The following is a 12177-nucleotide window of genomic DNA, read 5'->3' on the forward strand; positions in this document are numbered from 1 at the left end:
TCAAGTTATTTGGTCAGAAATACTGATTACCAAGGTATTAAAGTGCAGATTCAGGAACCGGGATATCATATTCAAGCACCTATCATCTCAAGAATGCATATGGGAATTTCAACCATTTAAATCTTGAATGACTGTAACTGGTAGATCTTCTGATCAAAGAAAGCTTATAAATGTCTGTCCCCTGAGAACAAGGATATGTCTGGAGAGGTACAAAACTTATATGCGTAATATCGAAAAAAAAAGTTGATAAAAGCACCAAAACTAGCTTTGTGTAATGTAGCAGTTTTGGTGTACAGATCATGACCCTGGAGTGTCAATTCTCTGTCATTCAGGAGTTCAATTAATTTTTCTGTTTATGTATCCCTATTCATGCCTTCCCTGCCTGTGACTCACACAACCAACATGAAATAATGGTTTTATTTACTATTAGGTGTTAGGGCACAGTGTGTTTGCTTTAAATGGACACTATAGTCACCTGAACAACTTTAGCTTAATGAAGCAGTTTTGGTGAATAAACATGCCCCTGCAGCCTAACTGCTCAATCCTCTGCCATTTAGGAGTTAAGTCCCTTTGTTTATGAACCCTAGTCACACCTCCCTGCATGTGACTTGCACAGCCTTCCATAAACACTTCCTGTAAAGAGAGCCCTATTTAGGCTTTCTTTATTGCAAGTTCTGTTTAATTAAGATTTTCTTATCCCCTGCTATGTTAATAGCTTGCTAGACCCTGCAAGAGCCTCCTGTATGTGATTAAAGTTCAATTTAGAGACTGAGATACAATTATTTAAGGTAAATTACATCTGTTTGAAAGTGAAACCAGTTTTTTTTTTCATGCAGGCTCTGTCAATCATAGCCAGGGGAGGTGTGGCTTGGGCTGCATAAACAGAAACAAAGTGATTTAACTCCTAAATGACAGTGAATTGAGCAGTGAAATTGCAGGGGAATGATCTATACACTAAAACTGCTTTATTTAGCTAAAGTAATTTAGGTGACTATAGTGTTCCTAAAGTTTAAATCTCCTGCTCTGCTATTTGAATTACAATCACACACAAATGCGATTCTAGCAGGCTATTAACATTTCAGGAGATAAGAAATTCTAAATCAAACAAACTGTTAGGCTAGCCTTAAGCCCATGGGTGCCATGTGTGCCACTCCCTGGCTGCACACCCCTCTCATCCAACCCCTCACATTATTTAAAACCTCCAATTTTAATTACGTTTTGAAAAGTTACTCAATACATTCCACACCACCCTGTCATATTAACCCTAATCCTGTGACACTTCCCTCCCCTCGCCCTGTCATGTTCACTTCTCCGCCCATGTCTCACTCAACACCTCCAACCCTGTCACCAGGGCGGGCCTTTGGGTTGTGCGAGCTGTGTGGTCGCACAGGGCGCCATAACACAAGGGGCGCCCTGGCACCCGACACAGCTCGCAAGCTGAGTCCATCCTCTTACATGAAAAATGACTCCCTGCTGGTCCAGTGGTGCACCTAGCAGGAGCTGCAGCCAGATCATCATAACTTCTCCCTCGCGGTTCTGGTGCTCGTTTAGTGAGTCAGAGGCAGCCTCAGAGATTCCCAGCCTGCGCTCTGACTCAACACAGCGCCAGAACCTCGAGGGAGAAGTTATGATCAGCACTCCCTGCTATTCACCTCCAGCCCACCAGAGGCCAGCACTGGAGACCAGGGACAGAGGAGACTTGTGATCGGGCACCAGAGAGAAGGGGCACTGCATGTAAGCAGAGGCAGCTTGGGACAAGGTAGGAGACTGAGTGGCTGCATTGAAACACAGCCTTGAGTTCCCAGCCACAGAAACTCCCCCACTCTGTGACAGGGAAAGAAGCTGCTGAGTATAGGTGGTGTTACATCAGCATTAGCCTGCTGGTGTAACACTACCTTCCTATCCTGTCTGCCATATACCCTCATCTGAACACCATTTTTATTATATGCTGGTGTAACACTACCTTCCTATCCTGTCTGCCATATACCCTCATCTGAACCCCATTTCTATTAAGTCACCCATGAACATGCTATATATAATCAGTCTGAGTATGTGTGGGACCCTGAACCCACAATTGTGAGCCTATGTATTTATGTGACTGTGTTTGTGATTTTCTGACTGTGAATGTGACTTTGTGTGTCTTTTAATATACGTGACTATGCTTTTTTGTGTCTATGAATGTATCTAACAGTGTTTATGGGTGTATATCTGTGACTGCGTTTTCTGATGTGTCAGTGTACAGGATGATGTTTTTCTGTGTGCCTGTGTGATGATTGTGATGGTGTCTTAGTTCATATCTGACAAGCTTCTTCACTAAAATGACAATTGTCAGGAAAGTGAATTTCAAAGTCAGCTATGCTTCGAATTCAGCCATTTTGGCGCCAAATATGAAATTCGCTTAAAATTTCTGACAATCCTAATTTTGGTAAATAACCTTGTATGTATGTATGTGTGCCAATGTATGTGATGACATGTGTCTGTATCTGTATGTGAATGTGTGTATCTATGTATATGTGAGATGTGATCTGTGGATTTGTATGTGTATTAATGGTTAAGCACACTAATGTATTTTATAAAGTGGGTGCATACATCACAATACATATACAGCAAATTGAAATAAGGAAAATATTTTACATAGAAACTTTGAATTAAAAAATACACAGTTTATACAAATTAGTTTGTAGAGAAAACAGTCTAGAGTTGCCCCGGTGTACATGACTGTAAAAACTGTGTGTATGTGACTATGGGTGACTGTTATTACTTATACAGTGTAAATGTGTGATTGATATGGTATGCATATGACTGTGTGTATGTGTGAATATGTGTGTATTTGACTATCTGGGTATGCACTGTATACATAAGTGTGTGATTACTGTACGTGTGTTTGTGTCCGTGTTCAGGGTGTAGTTCACGAAACAAGAATACCAAGGCAATGAGCGTTTTAAATCTTGACAGCCTTTTCAAAGGAACATAACACAATGTTTCAGTCACAATCTGTTACCTTATCAATCCATGGAGTATAACACAACATTCCATAGGCAATATTCCATTAGAAAGGATATCAAAATTTAGAACATTGAGTGCCTGGACTTTCTTTTGTGTACTTTTGTCTGGAGATGTGGCGGCCTCCATAGTTTGGAGCACGGCATTCTTTTTGCTTTATAGATCCTTCAAAAAAAATGTTCCTTACAGGTTTACAGGTGTTTCTGTGATTGGAGTGCAGTTTATTTGATATTGATGTGTACAGTATGACTGTGTTTGTTTTGTGTCTATATATGTAACTGTTCTTGTTTGTCTTTGCATGTGACTGTGGTTATGTCCATATATGTCTGTGATTGCATGTATAGGCATTTATGCATGTGAATGTGTAGTTATATGGGGGGGGGGGGCGAATAGGGTTAAGCAGTGGTGTATCCTGGTTTTGTGCTGCCCTAGGCACCCCCACCCAACCCTTCCCCCGTCCCGCCTTCTAAATACACACACACACATTCACTGACAGATACTCATACACTAGCTAACAGAAACACACTCACACTAACAGGCAAACACACACACAGTCACACACACACACACACACTAACAGACACACACACACACACAGACACAGTCAGACACACACACACTAACAGGCACACACACACACACACACACACACACACTCACTAGCAGACACACACACTCACACTAACAGGCAAACACACACACACAGTCAGACACACACACAGTCAGACACACACACACTAACATTAACATATATATATATATTTTTTTATTTAACCTCCCCCCCCAGCCTCCTTACCTTTGGGAATGCTGGGGGGGTCTCTTTCTCCCTGGTGGTCCAGTGGCTGCCGGCCGGGCATGCAGGCTGCTGTGCACTGCTGGGCGGGCGGCTGGCGAGGGAGCACTTCCTCTGAGCTGTCTGCTCAGCTCCCTCGCGCACCGCAGAGTGAGGCTGGGAGCCGGAATATGACGTCATATTTCGGCTCCCAGCCTCACTTTGCGGCGCGCGAGGGAGCTGAGCAGACAGCTCATAGGAAGTGCTCCCTCACCAGCCGCCCGCCCAGCAGCCAGTCCAGCAGGTCAGTTAGCCGCAAGGCTAACAAGACACTTGCTCTGGGCATTTGGGGGCGGCTTTTTTTGCCGCCCCCTGGAAAATGCCGCCCAAGGCAAATGCCTTGTTAGCCTCGCGGCTAAAACGTCCCTGGGGTTAAGACATACAAGATTTAAGTGGGATTAAGAGACACACAAGAAGTAACAGTGCGCTAAGAGACAAGACGGTAAAAGGAAATAAGAGACACACAAGGTGAAAAATGGGGATTATGAGAGACATACAAGTAGGGTCAGAAAAAATGCACAAGTGGATGAGGAGCATTACACAAACATTGAAGCTACTTTATTGGCATAGTAAGGAGTAACCTATGGCAAATCAGCTAAACTGGAAAACCTCTCCAACTTAACTATTTTCCGATCAGATCTATTGGCCTAGATATTGCAATTCCCTTACCCTTTAACAGGGCCAGGAAAAGGGTGTGACCAGGGAGGGGAGCTGAGAGAAGTTTTCGCACAGGGCGCCAAAAGGCGTAAGGCCTGCCCTGCCTGTCACACTCACGCCCATACCCCATCTCATTCACCCATCTCATGCTGTTTCACTCACTCTGCATTTACTCACACTGTCACAGTCACCGCCTGAAAACAGTCATCATACACAGTCATAATGGCCATAGGCAGCCCCCCGTACACAACACACTGCGAGCAGCTACCCCACACTCATACGGCCCCAGACACAAACATACACATGCTCATAGAGACGTACAATGATACTCACTGTCAGACATACATTCTCAGGCACATACACAGATAAACAATGCCAGACATACTCAGAAATACTCAGAAATGCACTGTATGTCACTGTGTTTGTCTGTGCATCAGTTTGGTATTTAATAATGGGCACAATGACTGATATTTATTAATGGGCAAACTTACTGTGGTACTTCTAAATGGGCACATTGTGGAAATTATAAATTGGAAAACCTACTGTTATTTATTAATGGGCACCTGGATTGGCATATGTTTAATGGGCAAACTGACTGTGGCATGTTCTGTGAGGCAAAGTGAAAGTTTTCTGTGCGCACTTTATTACTCCTTGTTTTAATATATATTTGGTTGTGGTGAGCCGGGGAATTCTAGGAAGAGCTTTGGTGTGCCTTGGGTGAGAAAAAGTTGAGGAGTGCTGCTATACATTGCATTAAAAATATTACTCAGCAGCACCTCAACAGGGCCAGGTCACTGCCCTTGCATAGTACAACAGAAGTGCTACTGGTCTACTGGCAACGTTAAAATATATATTTCTAGTCTTAATCTTTTATACAATCAAGATGGATTCTTGGCTGCACTATTACATTCTGTATATGAAAGTATTACACCATCACACCTCATGATACCTGGAAGGTATATAGATGCACTGTTGATATGATTAGGAAAAGAGTATACAGCTTTTTCGTTGTTGAAAATTTCCATTACATTTTTTTTACTGATCGTTTGTGTTACAAAAGACTTTAAAAAAGATATTCAGCATCTGGCAAATATGCTTAGTACAGCACAAGAGGTTCATCATAGTTATTGACTCTGGAAAACTGAACAGGTTGAAAAATAAATATTAAAAACATGTTCATGAAAAATGCTTGTGTTGAAACATTTAGGGAAATATATATATTTTTCAAATTTTCCACATGCAAATACAAAGCAATTTGTATTTGGAAAGCACAATTTATAAATAGATTCTGAAGAACAGTCTAAGAACAGATTTGATACCCTGAGCTCAAGATGGTTCAAGAGGAAACTTGAAAATAATTATTAAAAAAAGTACGTTTCAAAAAGGTTTCCTTGACTATATGTTTACACTTTGTAAAGGTGAAATCCAGAAATCGAGGGGAAGTTTTCATGAAAAAGATTTTTGGTAATTTTTCTGTATTTGTTCTAGTGTATTTATTTCCCCATTAACTTAAAGGGACACTCCAGGCATTTACATGAAGTTGCTATGGTGCCATGAGGCCACCGTAGGTTCAAACCCAAGGTTGACTCCAGCAGTGATGTCCACTCCCCCCTGGCGACATCCAGCTTCTGGATTATCAGATTCAGGAACTGTGGAGTGTCGCTAGGGGCTAGTGACTCCCCATTCACAAAACTGGTTTGGAAAGAAATGTACCTCTCAGCCAATCCGCGGCACCCTGAAAATGCGGATGGCGGATGCCGCTGGGAGGGGGGCTGGGAGGGTGATCATCGCTGCTGGAGAAAAATTTGGGATTAAACCACCCCTTGAGGTAAGAGTGCCTCTGGGGGCCTCCTGACAACATAACAACTTAATTTATATTAAGTTGTTTTGGTGCCTGGAGTGTCCTGTTAAGGCATATAAACAAAGAAAGTTCTTATAACTTGGAAGAGATAGCCCTGTCATTGTGATAACCTGATGCACAGTTATGATGTTATTTAAAAAGATAGGTAGTCCAAAGTCTCAGCAGTATGCAGTAATTCTGCTTCCATAAGTGGTGAATAACGCTCTACTTAGTTATCATACTATATTACTATTATTACTATTATTACCTACACATTTACAAAAGCTATATTAAGGAACTATAGAGAAGAAGTAATACATGTTTAGCAAATATTTACTATATATAGTCCGTATCATTTTTAATAGAAATTTTGTGAGATTTTATTAAACAGGCTTAAAAATACTGGTTATGCTTTTCAAATTATTCACTATTTTGAAAAATACTTTAATATTTTGAGATAGTTTTAGATCTGATATATTTGATATTTTAATATTTTGAAAAATCGTGAAAAGCTTATCCAAAAGTATTAAATTAAAACTGCCAACACTCTGCCACAGACATATCTTATTTATTCATACAGTAACCAAAATGTATATTAAAATACAACTTGTTTTGAACTGCTAAATGGTCACTCAGAGCATATCAAACATAAAATTAAGTGTTAAAGCAATGTGTATCTGTTGAAAATGAGGTCAATGCTGGGATCATTTAGTAGAATTAGGTATAGTTATTGTAGTAAGTCTCCTATTATTAAACTTAGTAACTTATCTTGTTTAGAAAATTAGGTTAGCTGTGTAAAATATCACATTCATCTAGATGCCATGATAACTGTCTTTGGGGCTGATCTGACGTTGATGTTGAATGATGAAAATAGTGCAGCAGAAGGCATTTAAGTATACAATGATCTATCTGGGCACGAAATAGTTATAGCCATTTAAAAGCAAAGGAAGAGATGAATGCATTTGAAGAATTTAAGGAAGTTGAGGCTAAATACATATATTCCCTGACAGGCAAACATAATAGAAGTGAGCCTATGCAGTTAGAAGAGTAGATGGGACAATTGTTTTTCATCTACACCAGGATATCTCTAAGTGATTCATCAAGATAGTAGACACTGATCTTCTGATTGTTTCCTACACTTTGTGATATTCAGATCATGAGTCTTTACTTATCAGATGATTGCTGAAAATTGTATCATGTTTTGGTGACATTGAATTGAAGGAGAATGTAGTAGTATACCTTGACTGAAATTCTATATTTAAAGGTACACTATAGTCACCAGAACAACTGCAGCTTAATGTAGTTATTCTGGTGAGTATAGTATGTCCATGCAGGCTTTTTGCTGTAAACAATGCCTGTCACTCAGACAGCCACTAAAGGTGCTTCCTGGATCAGTTCTGTACAATGTGCAGCACTAACTTTCAGTGAATCCATGCTTTGCATGGAGGCGCTGAACTTTACCCATAGAAATGCATTGATTTAAATAATTTCTATGAGGAGATGCTGATTGGCCAGAGTGGTGTTTGGCTCCACTCCCTACCCCAGATCATCAGAATTGATTATATCAGTCAATCTAATGCTTTCCTATTGGAAAGTATTGGATTGGTTGCGATAATCAATTCTCATGATGTCAGCCAAGAAGGCGGACCGGAGCAGGGCCGGTGCCAGCAGGTCCACGCAGCGTTGGATTAAAGGTAAGTTCTAACAATTTTTAAGGGGGGGGGGGGTGGGAGGCAGGGGGCCTAAACTGCCTTTTTGACACTATAGGGTCAGGAATATACATTTGTTATAGTGTTCCTTTAATGTGTTAATATATTGAAAATGCCAAGATGTAAAATTATGAGTTAACTAAGTAGGGTGGGCTGGTACGTCTGTGTTACCACCTTTTAAATATGAGCAGTTGCCCTCTGCACTGCAACAGGAAAATGTCCCAAAAGTAAAGAGTGATATCTACCAAAAGGGTCATTAAGCAAGAAGGAACCAGAGGCATTGAGATCATACTGGTGAAATAATTAAATCATTCTATGTATGCTACTCGTACATAATTAGATGCTTATTAAATCTGATATCAATAATATTATGGCGCATAATTGCATATACATATTACAACTAAAAAGGGCAATTTCTGAACATCTTTATCATTTTTCATACTTAATAATTAAACATCACCGTTTTCTACTTTCATGTAGTGTTTTCATTTAACAATATCTGTGGTTTGGTAGAACTGATAATAACACCTTTGAATTTTGCTGGGGTCATAAATGATCTAATCAATAAACATTATTAAAACATAGGACAGAATACCATTATTGTTCCTTTGCATATGACAAATAGAAAGACTTAAATAAAGTAGTTTACTTGTTAATTTGTCAGCTCATATATTATGCATGTTCGATTTTCTCAGCAGGACCTACAAACTGTGGGAGAAGTTCAAAAATCCAATAAAATTAGCTTAGAATCGTTAGCTGTAAATTAGACATTCATTTAGGCTAATTCTGTTATCAATGTTGGTCTCTTTCCCTTTGGCATAGCTTTGCCAGAACCAGTTTGATAAATTCATTTTATTTCCCATGAGATACAAATTGTCTTAAAATGTCATTTTTGGGACTTAAATGCCAGCAACTCAAATCTAACACAAAAGAAACAGAATACTAATTTCAAAAAGCAGTGAGAAAACTAATGAATCTCGAGTGAAATAATATATTTTGTTCAAGGGAGGTACAATTAAAATAGAGTGCTTTGAAACTATTCCTATCACTTCTTTCTGCAGAATTTATTGAAGCACATTTCCATCCGCCAACCTTAAAGAGAAATACACATCAAATAAATCTTATAATGTGATTGATGACCTTTAAACTAATCCAAATTATTATTTTTGTTAGAATTCTGCAGTTTAGATTTTTAATTTATCCTGGTTTTCGATTAATGTAACGATAAACGCAAAAGTCAACTGTGGGTCATGTGGATAAAGGGATTGGTTAATATAAGTAAACAATTTCAAGAATTTCGGAGTTTAGATTATTCTACATTTATAGAATATCAAGATAAGAGGTATAAAGTAAATCTATGGTAGTTGTAGGGGTTGAAAAAAAGAAACGTATTAATTGTCGTTTTGTTAATTCAATTTACCGTAATCAAAATGGATTTCAGTTTTTTCAAACAGCGATATCGTACAATAAGGCTTACATCGTAAAATATGTGCTCTGTGTGGAAGTATCTCTTCTACTCAGTGAAAGTATTAGGGCACAGTCCCTGATTCAAATTGTTCACATTTTTTGAAATCATATTTTAATTAATCTCAGGCTCTAAAACAAAAAAACTTAAGTAACACATTCTGGGGTACACAGTTATTAGTAGTAGTATTTATATGGCACCAACATAGTCCACAGCACTTTACAATTAAATAATAAGGGGATATTTAGAAGTTGTCATGGCCGTTACTTGCACTGTCTCTTCCGGGTTGACGGACTGTAGCCACACCCCCCTCTGACGCGGTCTCATTGCGCTACATAATGCGACCGCGCCAGGCAACAGACGCTGGATTAATGAACAGCGTACCGCGGAATTATACCGACTGCAACTTTTCTCTTCAACCTTACCTGTGTACCGAACCGGACTCGTAAACGACTAACCTCCTTCTCTTTCCTCGACCACGGCTAGCACTTGACTCCTCTCGACCTCTCTCCACGGAACCTCTCCAGAAGGCACTCTGGAACCAACTTCAACTCCTCTGGAAGCTAAGTTACCTCGCTGTATTATACGAACTTTCCCTGACTACTGAGCTACAGCTCAGCCTGCTCACACTTCCTCCTATCGTTATAGGAGTAATTCCTAATTATTTACCTTTCTACCTCCATATGAGATGTTTTCTATCAATTAAGCTAAAACGAATCTCTGCAAGTTAAAGCTACATTGCTTCCTTCATATTATTGCTTCAATTCAATTGTATAAATTAATCTAAGAATCCACTCAGCAACTTGAACCATGTAAAGATACAGGACCTGTGTTTATTCAATCAAAATTATTAAAGACACAGTATCAGTTAACTTCCTGGTGAACTGTCATCTCTTTATTTTCTCAAACTCCTCACATTCACATCTAATTAATCAGAAATCTGCAGTTGAGCTCCTTCAAACTCTATGTGAACGTGACAGAAGTAAGGAAACAAGCTTACGATTTATTAAGGATGTTTCATCATTAGGTGCATTATGTCTGAAAGTTACATTGAAATATTTTGTTGGTAGATAACGACTAATTGTCATATACTTGTTTATCTTATTGTATATTTTCACATTTATTTTTATAGATTTATTTTTCTGTGTTTATAAGAGTATTTGCTCTTGAAAACAGATGAGTGTGTGTGAGTGCGCTTGTATTATTAAATCATATGAAACCTCTGAAGAGTTTTTGTTCCCTATATTTGTACTTTAGACATTTTTTCTGAAATATGTTTCATTTTTTAAAATTATGAATATAAAAAATCTAATGAAATGTTATGACTTTATATATATATATATATATGTTCACATTTGCTTTATTTCACAGGCATTCAAGAGGGAAGTTAAAGAGAAAGAACCTGTTATCATGAGTGCACTTGATACTGTGAAAATATTCTTAACAGAACAGCCTTTTGAGGGACTGGAGAAGATGTATCAGGAGCCTAGAGGTAATTGAATTGAATATAGAGTTATAATCACATATTGATGAAAGGATCTTGGTGACTTAAAGTTTCATGAATTTTTACAACCACTATCCGTGAAAATGGAAAGTGAATAAATTAATAAATGAGAAACTTTAAGAGGAAAATGAGTCACAGCTCTCCTTTGCATTAAACTGATTCCACCTATGCAACACTTATAAGCATTTAATAAACAGACATGTTTCCATTAGAAATCCAGAATACAAAATCCAAAATTACAATTTAATTCCACTTCATGGGAATGAGATTTGCCCCATTCTGTTAGTCAATAAGTCTTACGAGATGGATATATATGAATAAGATTGAAACTTGTTTTCTTTGTCACGCACAGCTTGCCTAAACATACAGCGACCTTGTTGACATGGCCTTCAAGAACCTCTACTCCACCTTTTGATTGGTTCAGTTTGTTTGGTTATACAAGGATGACAATGAGATATATTTTCCTTTTATATTACCTTCTTCTAATCTCCCTTCTATACCCCATATTCCTTGTGCTTAAAACAAATTATGCTTGTGAAACATTGGGTACTTGAAGGTCAAACAATCAATTTCATCTGTATATTAATGGTCAGGGATACCTTCAATGTAAAATTAGGAAATATACAATTTTCATTAGTGATGGTTGGCAGAGTTAAGTCATTTTGTAATGTACCAGTATTAGGTGGTCTGATTGGAACAGCAGACTTGACAGTACTTCATTATGAAAAGGTGTTCCATAATGTGGGGTAACATGTGATCACGTTCAATGGTCCTCAAATTGCTATTGGAAATTATAAAATGTGTTAAATTATTCAGGGTGTGTATACAGCATCATATTCACTGCTAAAGTATTGTTGGATAACATTTTCTCATTTTTCTGTGCCCAAAGAATACCTTCATGCTACACTCATCATAGGAATGTATGATGTGCATCCTGTGATTACACTATATCTGAATACCTATGGTAGGGGTGCCCAAAAGGGTGATCCCCAGATATATATTTTTTTCTGTTTTCAAATATTTTTATTAGAGTATATGCAAACAAAAAAACAACAACAAGAATATAACAATACATCAAAATAATAAATAAAAATAATGCAGAAAATACACTGAACAAAATTATAAATGCAACACTTGTTTTTGCCCCCATTTTTCATGAGCTGAACT

The 12177-nt window shown here is 38.3% G+C and overlaps 1 protein-coding gene across 2 annotated transcripts in view; it reads left to right on the forward strand.

The window, feature by feature from the left end:
• DMD (dystrophin) overlaps positions 1 to 12177 on the forward strand; it is a 2317639-nt gene that overhangs the window by 1773233 nt on the left and 532229 nt on the right. For both annotated transcript variants that reach the window (XM_063457949.1, XM_063457957.1), the window contains one exon: positions 10878 to 10998. In XM_063457949.1, coding sequence (XP_063314019.1) covers positions 10878 to 10998 — 121 coding nt within the window. The remainder of the gene's footprint in view (positions 1 to 10877; positions 10999 to 12177) is intronic.

Source organism: Pelobates fuscus, chromosome 1 (assembly GCF_036172605.1).
Source record: "Pelobates fuscus isolate aPelFus1 chromosome 1, aPelFus1.pri, whole genome shotgun sequence".
Taxonomy (NCBI): domain Eukaryota; kingdom Metazoa; phylum Chordata; class Amphibia; order Anura; family Pelobatidae; genus Pelobates; species Pelobates fuscus.